Source organism: Mustelus asterias, chromosome 3 (assembly GCF_964213995.1).
Source record: "Mustelus asterias chromosome 3, sMusAst1.hap1.1, whole genome shotgun sequence".
Taxonomy (NCBI): domain Eukaryota; kingdom Metazoa; phylum Chordata; class Chondrichthyes; order Carcharhiniformes; family Triakidae; genus Mustelus; species Mustelus asterias.
The window spans coordinates 128,567,202-128,588,089 of NC_135803.1; the positions used below are offsets into that span (position 1 = coordinate 128,567,202).

At 41.1% G+C, this 20,888-nt stretch overlaps 1 protein-coding gene across 4 annotated transcripts in view; it reads right to left on the bottom strand.

The window, feature by feature from the left end:
* Positions 1-491: 491 nt before the first annotated feature.
* The window catches only part of ccdc66 (coiled-coil domain containing 66), a 70,936-nt gene continuing 50,539 nt past the window's right edge, over positions 492-20,888 (bottom strand). For 3 of the 4 annotated variants that reach the window (XM_078209611.1, XM_078209610.1, XM_078209612.1), the window contains exons 11-19: positions 19,923-20,007; positions 16,214-16,375; positions 14,739-14,883; positions 14,480-14,605; positions 10,588-11,090; positions 8,254-8,312; positions 3,429-3,682; positions 2,825-2,952; positions 492-1,765 (exon numbers count right to left, since the gene is read on the bottom strand). In XM_078209611.1, coding sequence (XP_078065737.1) covers positions 1,670-1,765; positions 2,825-2,952; positions 3,429-3,682; positions 8,254-8,312; positions 10,588-11,090; positions 14,480-14,605; positions 14,739-14,883; positions 16,214-16,375; positions 19,923-20,007 — 1,558 coding nt within the window. In that variant the 3' untranslated portion in view covers positions 492-1,669. Of the gene's footprint in view, positions 1,766-2,824; positions 2,953-3,428; positions 3,683-8,253; positions 8,313-10,587; positions 11,091-14,479; positions 14,606-14,738; positions 14,884-16,213; positions 16,376-19,922; positions 20,008-20,888 lie in introns of those variants that run through there. The other variant, XM_078209613.1, reaches the window with a different exon arrangement.

The window sequence follows — 20,888 nt, forward strand, 5'->3', positions numbered from 1 at the left end:
TAGGCTGCAATTTGCAGAAGAGTTTCAAATCTTATTCACACAAAGGAGGCATTAATTAATATAATTACTGTTATTTTTGAACTGTTATACTGCCATTTCATCAGAGCCCTCCTTGTAATTTACTTCAATAAGGTATTCCCTATTTTGATACAAATTTTATTACCCTATTTTATAGGATAGATTTAATCTGTTCTTTGTCTTATATATTGAGTACGTTTTTGGTCTTTTCCTCAATTTGTCAATGCTATCCATTGCAACTTAGAACACTTTTGCTTTAAGTGTTTTGGCACATGATATTGGAAGGGAAACAAGATCCAAAAGTTACACCACAGCTTCAATCCCACTCTACTGAGATGACCAGATTTCTGCTGTGGAGACACACTCGCAGAAACATCAGCACAAAAGCAAACAAGAGGATAAAGACATCCTTCCTGGAAGAAAATGCTAAATAAATAAATGATCTATTATAAAAGAGCCTTAAAAAGCATTAGTTGTGGAGATCATTGGCACAATTTATTTCACTCTTGGTTAAAACAATGCTTTTACATAAATAAGATATTTCTAATTGAATCACACAAAATTGAAGTTCCCTTTAAATATAACCTTTTATAAAACTGGGCGTCAGCACACATTTAATGGTTGTACCTTAAAAACCTTGACATTACAAGTAGTTAAATTGAAGCTTAATGATTGTTTCGTGTTTGTGAAACATGTATCTGCCATTTTTATGTTCACCCAGTTCAAATTCCTGCATGCCAGTGATGAACTTCACTAATGCTACTCTGTAATTGGCTACTGGAACACAGGAATCTGATCCTGAATGATTTGGCTGTTTATTTTCTCTTTGTAAATGCAAACCTTCACATTAATACTTCAGATCCACTTTATTTTGCCACTGAGAAATAATGAACATCATTAACGTTCTATCAATATACCTGTTAGCAAAGAAGGGAAGCATTCGGTATCTCTCAAAATTAGACTTGAGGGGATAAAATTTCCATGGGCCAGCCTTTCTTCAACACAAGCCTCATTTACCACAAGAACTCCAGTAGTTCAAGAAAGCAGAGTTGGCCAATAAATCCTTCCAACATTGCTCACCTTGAGAAGAATATATTTGGGAGTAATCTAATTAGCAATTCCCTTCAACCTTTCCTGTTCATATAGGGAAAACAACACAAGGGTACCCTGGAAGCTACATCCCTATCAAATAATGAAGCAGCCTGTCATTTGCATCAGTAAATGATGTACCCTGAGGCTGGCTAATTTCTTGTTAGGCCTGTAGATACTTAGTTAAAATCAACACCATTTGTGTATGCAAATGATTGTATGTGGAGTACTTTGGGATATCCTGAGACACTTAGTAAGGTGCTTTGTAAATGCAAGTTTCTTTGTGCAGTTATACCCAAGACTACACAACTTTCCATATAGCACTCAGTGTACAACTTGACCATGGATACATCCTTGGCATTTTGATATTTAAACTTTATAGATAACACTATTAAAGAAAACCTAAATAGCAGCCCACAGTAATATCCAATTGGCTACAGCTATCTAGTGCTATAAAAGTGCTTTTAACTATTTTATCCATAAATGCAAACTCGAATTGTTGGAGGATTTTTTTGCAGCCTTGGGGTGAAGGATAGGGAGAAGTTGAAGTCCTCCAAACTGATCATAAATGTTGAGAAGGTATTGAATATTGTTCATTTTGATGTACAGCATTGGACGTTAGACCAGTTTCCAACTCCCTCTGTTTCTGCATCAGACCCTAAAAACAAAATAGAATATGGATTTCAGGCAATTGTGGTTCTTGTTTATTGTGGAAAATGAAATTTTTTCATTGCAATACTTGTACCCTTTCATCTTTGCATTGGCACTATGGTGTCCAAACAAAAATATAGCATCTATAGCTCTCTACCATTCTTAACATCAACACACATTCCGCCACCTCCCTCCCATACTTACTGACTACCAAAATCCCATCTTACGAAATTGTATTTTTCAAAGCACATTCTTTCATTGGCAGTTTATATCAACTGGTACCATTAATGCACTCAGTCATTTGACTCGATTTACTTATCTTCTTGATCAAAACTGCCACCCATTCTCTCATTCAGTCAGCATGTCCTGGCCAAAATTAACCAACCTTTTTCTTTAATTATTTCAAAAAGAGGCATGTTTTATATTTTGCTTTCATCCCCCAAGTTGGTCCGCTATTGGATTATATTGTATCATTTCTCTTCCAGTACTTTATGGTGTCACTAAATGACAGTAAATCAAAAGAATAATCAAGTACCGAAGTTTTAATACAAAAACATTCCAGCAGCACTTACCTTAAAAGAACCTTAACAGTTTAAAATCGTGTTATTATTTCAGTGCTGACTTATAGTTCAGGCTATTTTGTTTTATGGAGCTCCATCAGTTTACTTGCGGCTACAGAGGATCTGTGATAGATTTGGTTAGAACCATGTCCTGGGCCAGGCCTGGGTGGTGAATTACAATTTGTGGAAGATGGAAGTGGGGAGATATTACTTTGTGTAAAGTGGAAGTACAAAGAACAGTACAGCACAGAAGCAGGCCCTTCGGTCCACCAAGTCTGTGTTGACACAGAAGTACAAAAACTGAAAGTCACGATTAGGAAGCCACAATTGTGGCTGTAAATAATTGAGTAAGACAGTAGCTAAAGTGCTGAATCGCAAATTACATCTGATTTTATTTGATTTGAAACTGCATGAGCAATAAGACTGCTTGATATAGAAAGTTAGCAGCTACAATGTTTAAAATTTATACAGATGCATCAGTAGCTCCTGTAAGGAATGAGTCTTACCTGGCGAAGCTCAGAAAGCCCTTTGAGAATAGCTTGCTGTCGTTCCCGGTTTCTCACCAGATCAGGGTTCAGAAGAGGATCTCTTGGATGGTTTGAACTAGAGCTTTGATGCTGCTTGTGATCTGTTACTGAAAAAGAGTGCAGTAGAAAACTTGGATATGCCTATCAAAATTGGACTTGATACAATTTCACATCTATCACCTTCAAGATGGTTAAATAATTCAGTGCATTCTTACTATGGAAATCAATTACTTTGTGTATGTGAACTCAATAAACGTTCCCTGCAATTTAAATATGTTCTAAAGTAAAAAAGACACAATAGCAGTGCATGTATGGGTTATTAAAAATGATTAATTGTACCTGAGAATTTACTGTAAGTTGTGACAGAACCATTTACATTTTAATGGATCTGTTGAAAGAATGTTACACTTATAGAGTAAGCCAAGAAAGGCACTTTGAACTGTGGCAATTTCAAGAATTAAATGGATTGAGAAATGGATGCCAGGACTCCAGCAGGCATATTTGGCAAACTGGTGTCCAGAGGTACAATATTTTAACAGTTTTCAAATGAGCTCCTAAATTAAAAACAAAATTGCATAAATACCATTGCAATGTTTGTACAGTGGGTCATGTGTTGAAGGCCTTGACATCGGGGCATCAGGATCCAAATGGTACACTTCATCTGTGCGCACATAAGGAACAAAGTTTGAGGATGGCGGTCTGTCACTGTTTAATTCATTCGCAGCTGGAGTCCTTTGGCACCATTCACCTGCATTTACGTTTGGAACTGCATGAAGTTCCTTCTGCTCCATTGGGAGATGTTTGTTTCTCAGTGCAGGAATTGGTGGAGATACAGACCTAGAGAAAAAAACTTTTATTAAATCAATATTTCTCATTCTATTACTTATGCTTGAATTTTCATATACCAGTTCATTTTTTAATTTGGCATTTACTTTCGACATGGTTTAAATGTAATACTATAGGCAAGATTACCAAACAGAAAACAGTTTAGCATCAACCCAACACTATAAAGTTCAGTTCCTTAATAAATATCTTAAGTATCATGTGGAGTAGAATATTATTGCATTTTTAGGAGAAACCATTTATCTTTGGATCATAGAAATCATAGAATCCTACAGTGCAGAAGGAGGCCATTCGGCCCATCGAGTCTGCACTGACCACAATCCCACCCAGGCCCTATCCCCATAACCCCATGCATTTGCCCTAGCTAGCCCCCCTGACACTAAGGGGCAATTTAGCATGGCCTGTCCACCTAACCCTCACATCTTTGGACTGGGGGAGGAAACCGGAACACCCGGAGGAAACCCACGCAGACACGGGGAGAATGTGCAAACTCCACATAAACAGTAACCCAAGCCAGGAATTGAACCCGGGTCCCTGGCGCTGTGAGGCAGCAGTGCTAAGCACTGTGCCACCGTGCCGTGTACAAGGTTTTTTCAACCTTGGAAGTTCTGTGCTTTATGAAGTGTGCCTTTCTACTATCCTAGTTGTCACGATTCTGAAGTGTGCTTTTTTCTCAGAGTACTTATCTGCAGCCTTCAAATACATAAATTACCTCCCCCTGCAATCTTTCTCAGTAAGCTATCTCAATAACCAAAAATGGCTGCAGACAGATCGAAGTCGAGAAGGATGAGAGGCATAGGTTACCTTTGTCAGTCACAGAGGATTTGTCATTTGTGACTTTTGACAAGAGCCCTTTTAGTACGTAACGTTGTAAACCTTATTGGAAGAATTAAAACATGGAGTTCCAACAACCATAGACAGATTTGGGACATGTTAGCCCATTCAAGCCCTTTGGAGAGGAAAGGGAGATTGGAGATGATGGTAGGTTCAAGGGTTGCTTTTAAAGAAGAGGATGACAATGGCAGATTTGAAAGGGCTTGGGGAGAGTGGCGGGGTGTGGGGGGGGAGGGGGAGACTGTACCAGAGGAGAAAGAAGCATTAATTGGATAAGGATCCAGGAAGGGAACTTCAATCGTCAGCATTTTGTGGAAACAGGGTCAAGGAAGCAGAAGGTGGGCCACATTGACAAAATAAGCTTGGAGGGAGCACAAGGGTGGATAGGAGAGAAACTAGAAACATCTGAGTTCAGGGATTGAGTAGAGAAGAACCTAGGTTTGCCTTAATAGGCTCGGGGAAAAATAGGGAACAAGAGAGGTAGATGTCCACAAGCCCCTTGCATTTGTTGGAGGTGAGGGTTGGGCTTTAAGAAGACAGTTTGCGGCAGAGAAAAGAAGCCAAGGATATCTTTGCATTCCAGAATGATCCTAGAAAAAAAGCAGTTTTGGTAGTTGAGAGAATGACCCAATTTTGTTTTATGTGGTCCAGTCAGACCAGTGAATAGTGAATTAGTTGTCATATCCATTTAAGTCCGATCCCTTGGGTTTAAAGGAACAGAGATGAGGGTGGGACAGGGAGGAGTAATGGTTTTAAAACAAAGATGGAGGTGAGGGTGCGGTTGAAAAGATTGGCAACTGAGGAAACACTGTGGTGAATGGAGAGTCAGTTGAGATTTTTGAAGTGCAACTGTAAGTGAATTAGGAGATTTATCTGGGTGGCGCGGACTCAGAAGGAAGTGGGGTTAGGAGAGGAAAGGGGGATGTGGGTGCAGAGTGATACGAGGAAGTGATCAATAATGGTTGCACGTGATTGACATGATAGGATACATACGAGATGGGAAGGTTAAGTACAGTTTATTTGGAGGGAGAGATTAAGAGAGGATAGGAGGATAGTGTGGTGAATTGAGATGGAGTTTGAAATCAATGAGGACAAGAAGTTGTTGGGAGGAAAGGGAATCTAGGATCATTCTGGAATGCAAAGATATCCTTGGCTTCTTTTCTCTGCCGCAAACTGTCTTCTTAAAGCCCAACCCTCACCTCCATCAAATGCAAGGGGCTTGTGGACATCTACCTCTCTTGTTCCCTATTTTTCCCCGAGCCTATTAAGGCAAACCTAGGTTCTTCTCTACTCAATCCCTGAACTCAGTTGTTTCTAGTTTCTCTCCTATCCACCCTTGTGCTCCCTCCAAGCTTATTTTGTCAATGTGGCCCACCTTCTGCTTCCTTGACCCTGTTTCCACAAAATGCTGACGATTGAAGTTCCGTTGTGGGCGGCACGGTAGCACAGTGGTTAGCACTGCTGCTTCACAGCTCCAGGGTCCCGGGTTCAATTCCCGGCTCGGGTCACTGTCTGTGTGGAGTTTGCACAATCTCCTCGTGTCTGCGTGGGTTTCCTCCGGGTGCTCCGGTTTCCTCCCACAGTCCAAAGATGTGCGGGTTAGGTTGATTGGCCAGGTTAAAAATTGCCCCTTCGAGTCCTGGGATGTGTAGGTTAGAGGGGTTAGCGGGTAAATATGTGGGGGTAGGGCCTGGGTGGGATTGTGGTCGGTGCAGACTCGATGGGCCGAATGGCCTCCTTCTGCACTGTAGGGTTTCTATGATTCTATGAAAGCAGTGAAGAGAGCTCTGAGAAAATGTATGGTATTTAAATGGTTATTTAGGGAATACGATTTCAAATGAGAAGTGAGGGGAACAAGATGAGGTACTCAACAAGAGGAGAAAGTGGTAGAGGACTAGGGAGACAAACAAGGTACGACTTGGTGGTAAAAGCTACATTGTAATCATGACAGTCTGGGGCAAATAGTGGAAGGTATTACCAGGCACAGAGGCTTCATTTATATCATCTCTCAGCCAAGTTTCTATTGAAAAAACATTGTGAAAATTCATTCTGGAGGGAGGTGGGGAGAGGTGTGGTGATAGCTGATTCATTAGCTGAGTCCATAGGGCCAGCAATCAAAGGGAAGGAGATCGATGAGATTAGCCCCCAGTGGACACGCTGGGCAGGAAGTCAACTGGCGAATAGGATGGGGCAGGTGGGATTGCTGTTGCAAGAAAGCAGTAACAAGTACTCTGATGGGCCCTTTGGTGGATGCCAAGGAAAGAACAAGTTATAAGCGTATCTAATGGGAAGCCAAGACTGGAATGACTGCAGGAGATTAAAAGGGTCAAAAAGTACTCTAGAGTTGGGTAAGGGACTTGGGAGGGCAGAAATTAAACAGTGCATGTAAACATGGGATGGGGGAAAGAAAGGGCAATCCTCTGGGATCATCCTTGGCCATTTCCATCACCTCCGGCATGATGTCACCATGAATCAAATCTCCCCTTCTCTCCATGTCAACATTACAAAGGAACTCATCCCTCCACATTATCCCGCTCCACTCCTCAATCACCCCCAACACTTCATCCATTTCCCACAGCACCCTCCCATACAATCACAGCAAAGTAACTCTTGGCCCTTTATCTCCTCTCTCCTCACTGTCCAAGACCCCAAACATTCCTGCGACAATTTACTTGTACTTATTTCAATTTAATATATTTTATTTGCTGCTCACAACTTGCTCTCCTTTACATTATGTAGACCTAACGGAGATTGGGTAGCCACTTTCTAGTACACCTCCACTTAGTCCACCAGCATCACTCTGAGCTTCCAGTTGCTTGCAATTTTAATTCACCATCTTGCTTACACACTCACATTTCTGTCCTCAACCTGCTGTGGTGTTTGAATACAAGCTCAAGGAACCTCTTTCTGATTATGGTCCTCTTGTTTAAGAAAAGATGTATTGCAAAGGTGGTTTACTGGGATGATCTTGGGTATGGAGGGCTGCCATGTGAGGAGGGATTAAACAGGGTGGATCTGTACGCAGAGTTCAGAACAATGAAGGATGATGATTGAAACGAATAAGAAATTTTTAGGGTGAGACAGAGTGAATGTTAGGAGGATATGTCCATTCATGGGAGCGTATAGAACCAGAGGGCATAGTTGCAGAACAAGCTGGTGCTCATTTAATATTTGAGAAATAGTTTATTTTCTCAAAGAATGATGAATCTTTGGAATTCTTTACCCCAGGGAGGTGTGGAGGCCGAATCCTTAAGCATTTTCAAGGCTCAGATCGACAGGTTTTTAATCAGTTGGGACATTAAGAGTTACGGAGAGAAGTCAGGAAAGTAGATGTAGTGTTAGATCAGTCATGATCGTATTACACAGCAGGGCAGGCTCGAAGAGCTGAATGTCCTACTCCTGTTCCTATTTCTTGGTCTGATGATTGGGCACTTTCCAGCTTTCTGGACTCAACAGCGAGAGTTCTTTACCTAGCTTCCATGAAGGCCACCTACAATTTTTAGTCTGTGGTTCAGTTGGAGCCTCTGTCTGTTACAACTCAAGTGATATGGGTCAATCAATAAGCATCCTCCTTTAGATGCCAGTGTGCACAGGCATTAGTTCTTGAGAAATAAAGAACAATCGGACTTTTTTTCCCCTTTAAATGTTTTCTGTACTGAATTACTCATTGCCCCATGGCAGAATAAAATCACTCTCTGCTAAATCTAAACAGAAACTTCAGCAAAACTAACCTGTAACCTTTGTCAGCAGGTACTCTACTGTTTGAGTTGCTCCTTAGGGCAGGGTCATCCTGTAAATAGAGTTATTACCAATCAAGTTAAAAATTAATTGCAGTTTTGAAAGATACAGAACTTTTTTTCGATTGTTTGCATGTGAACCTTCACAACGAGAGAACAAACTGGAAAACAGATTAACTCAATTGCTCAATTAAAGTATTCAGGGAAATAGAAAATGATGTTTTACAAATTTACAGACATCCTTATTAATGAAATAAAATTTCCATCCGAGTGTGTAGAAACACACACCCTCAAGCTCCCAAATGCTATGTTGGAGACAGTAGAGGATTGCATCATTATTATGTCTTTTGTTATTATACTACTTATATATAAAACATTGAGATGGATATATGCATATATATTGTATATATTTACTTTGTAGCAGGAATAGTGTAAAACTGCAACCTCAATGTCATTATGGGGTTCAAGCTGGACACCACCCCCTGCTGGGCGAAAGGAAGTGCAGTTTCTTCAGTCTGCTTCTGTTATCTTTTCTATTTCACCTGTACCACACCGAGACACCCCTGGCATCGTGCACATAGGCTCAAAGCCAGTTGTTGCCCATTGTTCATTGAAACATTTTCCCCATAGCAGAATGCAGTACATGCTGACAGTTGAGGAGTAGCAGTCTTTGAAGGAAGGTTGGGTGGGTGAATTCTGATGGTGCACAGACACACAGCAAGAATGCTAATGCATCAGCCGGCTGTCAGGAGAGAATGGTCCCAGAACAGGCCCAAAAGTGGAAAGGTCATTTTTTTTTTGAATGAGGGAAGGCGATCAAGGAGCAGACAGCAGTGCCAAATCTTCCCAATGGCACAATAATTTTTTGGACTGTAGCTAGCAGAGCAGAAATGATGTAGAATAGGAAATGTACTACAGCTGGATTATCATGTCTTAAAAAAAAATACCAGTCAAAAAGGCATTTGGGGCACAAAAAACCTTAAGACAAATGTGAGAAAAAAGCAGTCTGGATGATATGGAGCAGTTTCAGAATATTAATTGCACAATAGAACCTCCTGGTAGCCAGAGCCAAGAACTGCATATAAACATTTTTTTCCTCATATAACACCAGATGTCATGTCATGTGTGCATTGCCTGAAGGCAGATCCTTGACTCATTGTCTGCTGATATTTCCCCCTGAGCCATTTTCCTGGCAGTTTTATCAGTGTTGGGTTGTCATTGTCTTCCACTCTCACAGACAGGGTGAGGAGGTAATCCTAAGTCAACCTCAGCCATATCACCAACTGATACAAGAGCAAAATATGGGCATTTGTGTGTAACAATTTCCCTGATGAAGGAACAGCGCTCTGAAAGCTCGTGATTCCAAATAAACCTGTTGGACCTGGTGTTGTGAGACTTCTTACAGAATTTCCCAGACGGACAGACAGGGCGGCACGGTAGCACAGTGGTTAGCACTGCTGCTTCACAGCGCTTCACAGCTCCAGGGTCCCGGGTTCGATTCCTGGCTCGGGTCACTGTCTGTGTGGAGTTTGCATATTCTCCTCGTGTCTGCGTGGGTTTCCTCCGGGTGCTCCGGTTTCCTCCCACAGTCCAAAGATGTGTGGGTTAGGTTGATTGGCCAGGTTAAAAAAAATTGCCCCTTAGAGTCCTGTGATGCGTAGGTTAGAGGGATTAGCGGGTAAAATATGTGGGGGTAGGGCCTGGGTGGGATTGTGGTCGGTGCAGACTCGATGGGCCGAATGGCCTCCTTCTGTACTGTAGGGTTTCTATGATGTGAGTTTTCAGTAAATATTCGTGGTTTATGTACCAGATTTAGTATAACAATTCTCTCCTTTCCAGAAGGCGTGGCCTTAGGTTGAGTTAAGCAACCCTGGCATACACCAATCAAATGGCCATTCCTCATTCGTGAGCTGGGACAGTAAATACTGGAAGATAGCTAACTTTTAGTTACAGGATAGTAATTCTTAACTGGAACCCAGTCTGATTTTTCTCCCAACCTAACTTAGCCTGGGGACAGGGATGTCACTAACCATATCCCAAATTTACCTCGACTTGGACTGGCCAGCACAGTATACATGAAGCATACAACACAACTACTTCTTGTTAGAAAGTTTCTATTTCAAATTGAGCAGCACTTTCCCTCCCAGCAGGCATTAGGGGATCTTCAAATCATGTTTCACGTTTTAAAACCGTTCAGATAATTATCACAAGTGCAGAAGCATGGAAATGTTTCCATGTGTCACCAGTTTCCATAGCACAGGTAACAGGTAGCTAATGTATTTTTACTGTAGTTCTGAACACGTTGCTACAATAAATTGACCTCCTTACCTGTTGCAGAACAGACAGTCCTTGTTTTTCTACAGGCTGAGGTAATGCAGCAACAGTTACTTTTGCCTGTAGTGCTGGCACCACAGGTGAAGGCAGTCTCTCTGCTGACGGTTCCTTTGGGGACTGCTTTTTCTTAGCTCGAGGCTCTGGAGCATTCTTTACCAACAACTGCAACAGTTCCATCTGTCTTTTCATCTTTTTCTCTTCTCTCTCTCTTTGTAAGCCTTTAGGATACCGTTCTGAAGCAGGGACATATCTCTTACTTGTTTTGTTAGTATTCCATTCTGGACGTTTCTCATTTTTCCCTTTCTTAGTTCTGGCAAATTGATTGTATGAATCATCAGAGAGCAAAACATTTTCTTTTTCAGTCACTGCAGTCTTTTCACTTGGCTTCTTTTTGAGCTTGTGTGTTTGAGACATGGTTTTGCATCCTGCAGCTATATCTGGAGTATGGGACATAGGGTGGTCTGCAACTTGCGCACTTCCAATTACCTCAAAATCCTCTGGAAAAGCAAAAATAGTTGCAATTCTTTACTTCAAACAATTAAAATTGAATTCCCTATAGTTACAAATACACGAGAAGCTATTATAATGATACTATAGGCAAGCATTTTTTTCACACTATTTCAGAGGGTCCAGAAATAGATAAACGATTTTGTATACCATTTTACTTGGAACAATTAATAGCTACATAATAGGGGTACTTGGATTATTCTTTCATCAAGCATCTACCTGCCATACGAGAGATTTCACAACCTTATTATAAGCACAGGCATTGTTTCAAATTGATAAAATTCATTTTGGATTTTATGCCAGTACAAAATTTCATAGCAGTACCGTGCTCTTTTGTAAATGTCACTAAGTCTGGTTTAATCAGTCATGTTAAAATATTGTTGAAATTGAAGCTAAGATGACTTTTATAATCCTGCAAAGATAATCAGGCTTTGTCTTTTAGTGTTTTGTAAATTTTAGTCTGCAAACATGGATTTTGTGGTAATCAAAAAAATCTATCATTAAAAGTTTAATTACTGTGGGGAGCGATTAGTTTTAAAACTGGTCTCTTTAAAAATAAATGTGTCTTATTGGTACCATTTCATATTCTCATTGGAGAGGGTAATAAATTAGTAGTTATCCAGCCATTACATCAGAAAGTTAATTGAATTTTCTGAGCTTCTCCTTCACTCTCAACCCCACAGGAGAGCTATCTGAAAATCGGCAGCGATTTTGTTTCACAATGCATCTGTAAAATGAGAAGTCATTTTGTGGATTCAAGAGGGAACTGGATTTTTATCTGAAAAGGAAGAATACATAGAACTGTAGGGAGAAAGCAGGAGAGTGGCACTCGGTAAATTGTTCCATTGGAGAGGCAGCATGGACATGCCAGGCTCAATGGCCTCCTTCTGCGCTGTAACAATTCTGTGATAATTTGGCCCGTACAGTGGTGAAGAATTCAACTGAGATTAGTGGATTTACTGGTGTTGGCCATGAGTGGTCCGCTTGCCTCGGAGTTACGGGGTTGTGAACCCCAATTAATTCTTGCTACATTGAGGAATGGAGGGTTTTCACAGGTGTCTTGGGCAACACCTGGCCCTAAACCAACACTAAAAAATTGATTGTCTGGTCATTGCTGTATTGCTGTTTGTGGAATTGTGATTTAGGTACCACGTTTCCTAAGGCAGTGACTATACTTCAAGAGGGAACCGGATTGGAACTTCATTGGGATGTTCCAAAATGCCTCATAGCCAATGTTTCAAAAGGAGTTTTATAAATGCAAATTCTCTCTTTTATCCAGGATGGTGACAATTATAGTACAAGATATGATCAACGCAAAAGGATGCCAATCTGATAAATTGAGAAAATATTCTATACAGTCTCATCAGCCTTTATATCTGCAAAGTTTGCCAAACCCAACACTGGGGATAACCCTACTCCACAGAAATTTACTTTTATTCTTTCACAGGATGTAGGACTCACTGGCAAGGCAAACATTTGTTGCCTATTCCCAACTCCTTTCGAACGGAGTGGCTTGTTAAGCTATTTCAGACGGTATTTAAGAGTCAATCGTATTGCCATGGGCCTGACGTCACATGTAGGCCAGATTGGATAAAGTCAGCAAATTTCCTTCCCTAAAAGGACAGTGTTTGCTTATTAGCGTCACAAGCAGGCTTACATTAACACTGCAACGAAGGTACTGTGAAAATCCCCTATTTTGCCACACTCTAGCATCTGTTCAGGTACACTGAGGGAGAATTTAGCATGGCCAATGCACCTAACCAGCACGTCTTTCGGAATGTGGGAAGAAACCGGAGCACCCGGAGGAAGCCCACGCAGATGGGTTTTTAATGACAACTGATGATGGCCACCATGACTGATGCTAGCACAGACACAATTTTGTTAATTGGTTCAAAGTTCCTTGGTGGGATCTGAACAACGTGTTCTCCAGAGCACTAACTTGCCTAAGGCTCTGGATTACTAGTCTAGTGACATTACCAAGCCACCATCTCCCCAAGGTTGTGGCTAATCCTTTACATTCAATTAAAAAAGGCAAATATAACCTCTTAGGAAACTTTGTTGAACATCCTGCTATTTCAAATGAAATTTGGAGAGTTCAACCTGGCTGAGTTAGGGTGTTTATTTTTTTTTAAAAGTGGGTTTTTAAACAAAATAAGTTACTGGAGGAGAGTTCATCACCATCCAGTTTTAAAATTCAAGTTAAAAGGCTCATGCAGGAATTGAAAGAGCATTGCGAGATAGGGTATAACTGGAGTACAGTATGAAAGCTTGGTGCCATTTCTGAACTGTTTGCTTTACACCATGGTGTGTGTGAATTCAAGTCTCCGGCAAGTCATCAATGCTTAAACTTTCAAATTCTGAAAACAGACATCATTTTCTTCTCATTTAAGTAGGGAATTTTGGCAATTGATGCAGTTTTACATTAGTGTGCATTTTCTACCATTATAGGAACTATGTTCATGTGTTCTTTCCTGTCTTCAATATAGCCAAATGTGTTCGCTAATAGGAGTATTGTCTGGTTTACTCATTTATTTGACAGAGAATTTACAACACAGTAACAGGCCATTCAGCCCAACCATTCACTATTGGTGTAAATTCTCCACATGAACAAACAGTTCTATTCACATTCCCCATCTTGTTCCAAATTCCTTCATCTATCTAATCTTGGATGTTGACGTTACTTAGATCTTTACCTTCCGCCCACCCACCTCAGCTGGAGTTGTGCCCCCAATTCTCAGCACCACGTTTTAAGAAGAATGTGAAGTGGGAGAGGGTACAGAAGAGATCTATCAGATTTTACCAGGGATGAGCGATTACAGTTACATGGATCAACTGGAAAAACAAGTGGTTGGGATTTGGATTACAATACCCGATCGGATGGTGGCTACAGATACAAAAGCAGCTTTCAAAATGAAATACTTAAAGGGGAAGAAATTGCAGAGATAAAAGGGAAAGAGCACGGGAGAGGGTGAAACTGGATTGCTCTCTGAAATTGTCAGCACAGACTTGGTGGGACAAATTGTTGCCTTCTGTGCTAGGCTACTGACGTTAATGTTTTTTATGCATGTTGAACAGGAAAATAGGTTCTTCAATACAGTACAGCCTAATATTAACTACAAAGTTTAAATCTAAAATACAAGACATGCTAAATTTTGTTTTAAAATGATCAACATTGCACTTGGCAAAATTAACTGGCAAGCAACATTTCCACATCTACTGGTATAGCTGGCCAAATGGGCTGAGTGCTTACGAGAGAAAAATTCAGAGTTCTTGTAAACCAACCAGGCTTACTGTAAATATGGCATTACAGCTGTTGTATTGAGACATTCTTACAGTGTCATGAAATGCATCAATAAGCTTTTTGCTGACAAGTACTGACCAGTTTGGATACCTCTGTCTTTTCTAGGAGAATCCTTTTCTATCAAGACTTGTCCCGGTACCTCACTGACTTCTTCAGCAGCAAGATTATTAGGTGCAGTACAGGAGTTTATGCAACTTATGGTACCTGTCAGTCAAAAAATAATGTGTCAATCAAAATAAAATGAAAAATGATGAGAACACTATTTACTACACTCTTCGACAACAACAGAGTAACAATAACCACAAACTCTAAAATCTGCCCAATATCTGTTACATGCCTTCTACATTCTTCTGAAGATTTGAAATGTCATGTCCTTTGCGAACCAATTCTCTAATGCGCTGTTCTTGCTTCTGCCTTTGTGCGTCCTCTTGTGCCCTCTGCACAGTTTCATAAAGCAGATTGGTTTTCCGATTATGAAGTTCCTAGAAGATCAAAGATGCCTTAAGATTGTGTGTGATTTTTTTTAGTATTGCTACTAATGAACAAGATTCTCAAACTTAACTAGAAATTCATATTTGATCAGTTTTGTCTACCAATTAGCTGTTGTCAATAAATAAGATGAGAACAAGGTGCCACTGAGGTTGCAGATTTACAATCATAGATTCTTCAGACATGGTGGCACTTCTCAATACATTTCGATTTGGACTTTGACAGAAGAAGTACAATCTCAGACATTCATGACAACACAAACACAGTGGAAGAAGGTCTTGAGCATGCATCTTGACTTCTCAATATTGCAGATTCAAGGTGCATATTTTGTGGATGCGAACTCCATGTGCCTCAAGGCTACATTCCTGACCTCAGCTGACTTATCCATAACCAGACTATTTGTGCTTTCTAGGAAGGCTCCCTGGTCTTCTTCATCAGTGTCCAGCTGGAGTGGGGCCAGGATTAGCCGCAGCAGGTACTGGATGCCTTCCACACCAGAGTGTGCTTGGATGGTCAATTTACTAACTGTTCAGAGTTTTGTAAAACATTCTTTTTTTAAAAATAAGAACCGTTCTTAAGAGCTAAGCCAAAGCAATGGAGTACATAGACGTTTTGGTCCTTTAATATTTAAATAGACTTGTCACTGCCCAATGTCTCTTACACCCCATTACAAACAAAAGAAAATTGGATTTATTTTGTGCTTTTCATATTCTCAAGACATCCCTCACAGCCAGTGAATTACATTTTAAAGTAGTCACCATTGTTTTGTAGCCACATACAGCAACAACTTTGGATACAGCAAGATACCACAAACAGCACATAAGATGAATGACCCATTAATCTATTTTGGTAGTGTTGTTTGAGCAGGGGAGAAGGGGAGGAGGGGGAGGGAAGAAACAATCATGGACAGAATACTAAGCCAACTCTTCTCCACCAGAACAGATACACAGGGCTCTGGTTTCATACCTCATCCTAAAGATACAGCACCCCCAAAGGATTGCACTAACATGTGCACACCTGAATTTTGTGCTCAGGTCACAGATCGGAGTTAGAACCCACGACCATCTGACTCAAAGACAAGAATTCTACCAACTGAGCCTGCTAACATTTGGAAACTAAGGATTGAATTAAGTGTTGCAATAACAATACAATTTTAAATCAGAGCATCAAGATCAGGAATTATTTATTACTGAGCAATATGATATCCTGAAAAGAATTAAAATGAAAATATATTTTGGTTGTGGGCCAGGAAGTACAGAGTTAAGACATTGATCGACTGGAAGTACCTCCCCAGCATTAAATTATATGGCTAATAACACCTACTTCTTTTTCCCTTTGTGCTCGGGTTTCTTCCTCATATTGCTGTCTCAACCTTTCTCTCTCCTTTGCCAAACGAAGTTCCTCTTTCTGTTCTTCTTTTCTTTTCTGATCTTCTTCCAGCTGCCTCTGTCTGCGGCGCTCCTCCACTTGAATGGCAATAGCTTTCTAGAACATAAGATCAAAGAAACATTAACTATCATGTTATGAGAAATTATCATCTTCCATTATTCCTCTTAAATATCACTATATTGGTTTACATGTTTTGGAGCTTGTGAAAACCTGAGCAATGAGACCTTTTTCTATTGAAATAGGAGGAAAAGTAAGCTATTTTTGTTTATTTCTCATGTTGTTGTTTCACTAATTCTTTTGCTAGAATTCTACTTTTTGTACTTTCCGGTTGTGATCCCATTTCAGCTGCCGTGGCTTGTGATGTCCTCAACATGGATGGCTATAGCTCTCAAGAGCAACCATGTGCTTTATGCTCATTGGTATCAAGAATGAATAGAGTGTAATTCAAATAACAGGGAAAGACACCCAACAACTTGATCAAACCAACTTCCAGCAGCTCTGCTCGTCATAAATGGGAGGAATGTCGAGATTCTTCAAGTGGTGAGTTTGAAATATTTTCTATAGTATGAAAGATTCAGAAATATCTTTTCCGATCCAAGTAATGAAGCTCATTGCTTGAAAACAGGAAGATTGTCCAAGTGTACTTGTATCTGAAGGCAGCACCTTCAGTTAGGGGGAGAAATGAGAAAAACTAGTATTGCTCTCTTTAGAACAGGAAATGTTAAGAATAAATTTAACAGAGATAAACAACATTCTGAGGGACCCTGACAGAGGAAAGAAAATGTGTTTTTTACTGGTGGGTGAATCAGTAATCAAAGGACACAGATTTGAGGCAATTTTATGCAGCAAATTGCTCTGATCTGGAAAGCACTGCCTAAAAAGGCTGATAGAAGTAGACTCAATAGTAACATTCAAAGAGAATTGGATCTCTTTTTCTTAGGCAGATCCTTGCGTCGAGGACAACTTGCTTCCACATTCACAGTCCACTGCGCAATCTACAGTCTCTGTCACAGGTGGAGCAGATGGTGGTTGGAGCAGCAGGAGGGTGGGGTGTCCGGGTTGCCACGCACTCCTTTCGCTGTTGAAGCTTTGCTTCAGTTTGCTCTCAGAATGTAACACAAAATGTTTGGCTAGTTCCCAGGTGCATTTCCTTCACTTTGGGGTGTCTTGGACCAGGGATTCCCAAGTGTTGGTGGGGATGTTGCACTTTTTCAAGGAGGCTTTGAGGATGCCCTTGGAGCATTTCCTCTGCACTCCTTGGGCTTGCTTGCCGCGTCCAAGCTCAGAGTAGATTGCTTGTTTCAAGAATCTCATGTCAGGCATGCGGACGATGTGGCCCACTAAAGAAGCTGATCAAGCATGGTCAATGCTTTGATGCTGGGGTGTTGGTCTGAGTGAGACTAACCATATAGAGGGGTGGGTATCATTACTGCTCTATAAGCTGTGAGCTTGGTGCTGGGTCTGAGGTACTAGTCTTCACACACTCTCTTCCTCAGGCAACCGAAGACTGCGCTAGCACACTGAAGGAGTGTTGAACCTTGTTGGCAATGTCTGCCCTTGTTGACAGCGAGTTCCCTATAGGTATGGAAAGTGGTCCACGTTGTCCAAGGCTATGTTATTGGATTTTGATAACTGGGGCAGTGATGTGTCGAAACTTGATGTCTGTGTCGATATGCGCGATCTTCTTGGAGATCCTTTCCACTTGGAGCCAGCACCAAGTTTCTACAAAGATGCAAGAAAGCAGACTTTAACCTGGTGTTGTTAAACTTCTTGCAGTGATGTGTGACAGGGCTAGGTTAGTAAAGGATCTTGGCCTGAGAGATGTTTAGTGCAAGGGCAATGCTCTCATATGCCATGATGAAGGTGTAGGCGATGCCTTTGAGATCTGCCTCAGTGTGCACACAGATACAAACATCCTCTGCATACTGTAGTTCAATTACAGAGGATGAGGTGACCTTGGATCTGGCCTGCAGGCAGCAGAGGTTGAACAGATTCCCATTTGTTCTCCAGTTTAAGCTCCACTCCAGCAGGGAGCTTGCTGAGGGCGAGATGGAGCATTGCAGCAAGAACGATCGAGAAGAGTTTTGGTGCGAAGACACAGCCTTGCTTGACCCCAGTCCAAACATGAATTGGGTCCGAGGTGGATCCATTGGTTAGGATCACAGCTTGCATGTCACTGTGGAGCAGCAAGAATGTTGACAAAGCTTTTGGGCAGTCGAAATGGAGGAGGACACTCCATAGTCCCTCGCGGTTAACAGTGTCGAAGGCCTTTGTGAGATTAAAGGCAGCCATGTCCAACAGCTGGTGCTGTTGCCTGCATTTTTCTTATAGTTGCCGCACAGTGAAAATCATGTCTATTGTGCCCCTTGGTGGGCAGAATCCACATTGCTACTCTGGGAGGAGCTCTTTAGCCAGAGGGAGAAGACGATTAAGGAGGGCTCTAGTGATGACCTTCCCTGTGGTTGACAGCAGGGATATTCCTCTGTAGTAACGGCAGTCAGACTTGTCACCTTTCTTGAAGATGCGTCACTATTGCAGTGTCTCAGATTTCCTGGCATGCTCTTTTTCTTCCAGTTAAGAAAAATGAGGTAATGCATTTGTGAGATTAGTGTTTCTCCACCATGTTTCAGTGCTTTGGCAGAGATTCCATCTGCTCCTGATGCCTTGTTGTTCTTTAGCTGTCGGATAGTTATATACCAGCAGTAACATTTACAAGGCACAAGTCAAGAGGATATTGGAATATTCTTCACATGCCTGGATGAGGGCAGTTCCAACAAATTTGTTACCATCCAGGACAAAGCAGTACATTGAACTGGCAACCCACCCACTAAATTAAGTATTTGTTCCCTCCAACCACACATTGGTAGCAATTGCACCATCTATAAAATACATTGCAGAAACTTGGCAAGCTTCCTTCACAGCTCGTTTCAAATGAGCAACTTCTACCACCTAACAAAAACAAGGGCAGCAAACCCAAGGGAATACTGCAAGTACCCTCCAAGCCACATATCCAACCTGAATGGGAGATAAACCAATGCACCAACTGTAGTACATTTGGTTTTATCTCTGAAAATGTGGAGATAGGTTAAGTAATCAAAGAAAAGAATGAGGGAAATCTGCTGGAAATGTTGACATCAATGTCACTTTTTGGGCACTTTCCTGAATTCTTGCTCTATTCCATAAAATGTTGTTCTTTAATGTAATGCTATAAGGGAGTAATCAAAAGAAAATACTGCATATTTTGATAGTGGAAATTACTGTGTCAATAAACAATAGCAGAAAAAAGTAATCTATAAACATTTAAACCTTATGTACATGAGATTAGCACTTATTAAAAACAAGGATAACACTGGTCCAGAACCAAGGGGGGGCGGTCACAGTCTAAGGATACAGGGTAGACCATTTAGGGCGGAGATGAGGAGATATTTCTTCACCCAAAGGTGAGCCTGTGCAATTTATTACCACTGGAAGTAGTTGATGCTAAAACATTGAATGTATTCTAAAGGCGGCTAGATATAGCACTTGGGGCGAACAGGATCAAAGGTTATGGGGAGAAAGCAGCCACAATCGTGATGAATGGTGCAGCAGGCTCATAGGACCAAATGGCCTCCTCCTGCTCCTATCTTCTATGTTTCTGTGTTACCTGGTGTTCTAGTTGCTTCTTTCGACGTAAATCTCGTTCTTCAATCTGTGCTGGGTCCAACAAGGCGGTCATGGATCTCAGGAAACTGAAAAGGTAATAATAATGCAAAATTTCTAGTATTCCATGTAGAACCTATAAATATTGAAACCTCCAAAAACTAACAAATTTCATGTGCCATCAGATAAATTTATCACTTGACTGTCAAATCCATTGAGACACAGCAAAAGTCATTTTACAAGTAAATAAATCTGGAGGCAGTATTTTTTTTTAAATCTCCAATTACACTAAACCTTCTGTTTCTCTGCAGCTGGCAGTGCTGTTATAGTTGTCCTTTTGGGTGGACTACTTGCATATTTTTGGCTACAGATTTCTGCATTGCGATCAGTATTGTTCCCCCAAAATTGCAAACGGAATCTTATTCCAACACTTGTGATCTATTCCTAGAACAATAAACTTGATGGCATCGGTAGCTTCAGGATTTTGTTGAAATATTATTGTTTTGTTTCAACAACTCTACCTCAAAAAGATGAAAACAAAACTACAGATATAAAAGTGCTTCTTTATTTATTAGTCACAAGTAGGCTTACATTAACACTGCAATGAAGTTACTGTGAAAATCCCCTAGTCGCCACACTCCAGCACCTGTTCGGGAAAACTGAGGGAGAATTTAGCATGGCCAATGCATCTAACCAGCACGTCTTTCAAACTGAGGAAACCGGAGCATCCGGAGGAAACCCACGCAGACACGGGGAGAACATGCAAAATCCACACAGACAGTGATCCAAGCCAGGAATCAAACCCGAGTTCCTGGCGCTGTGAGGCAGCAGTACTAACCACTGTGCCACCGTGCCGCCCCCAACAACTGACCGATCAAAAGCAGCGGGTCACTGAAAATTGAAAGCCACCCCTGCCTAATCTCTGACCCCCCTCCTCTCTTCCTGTAACCCCCATTGCAGGACCCCCGTC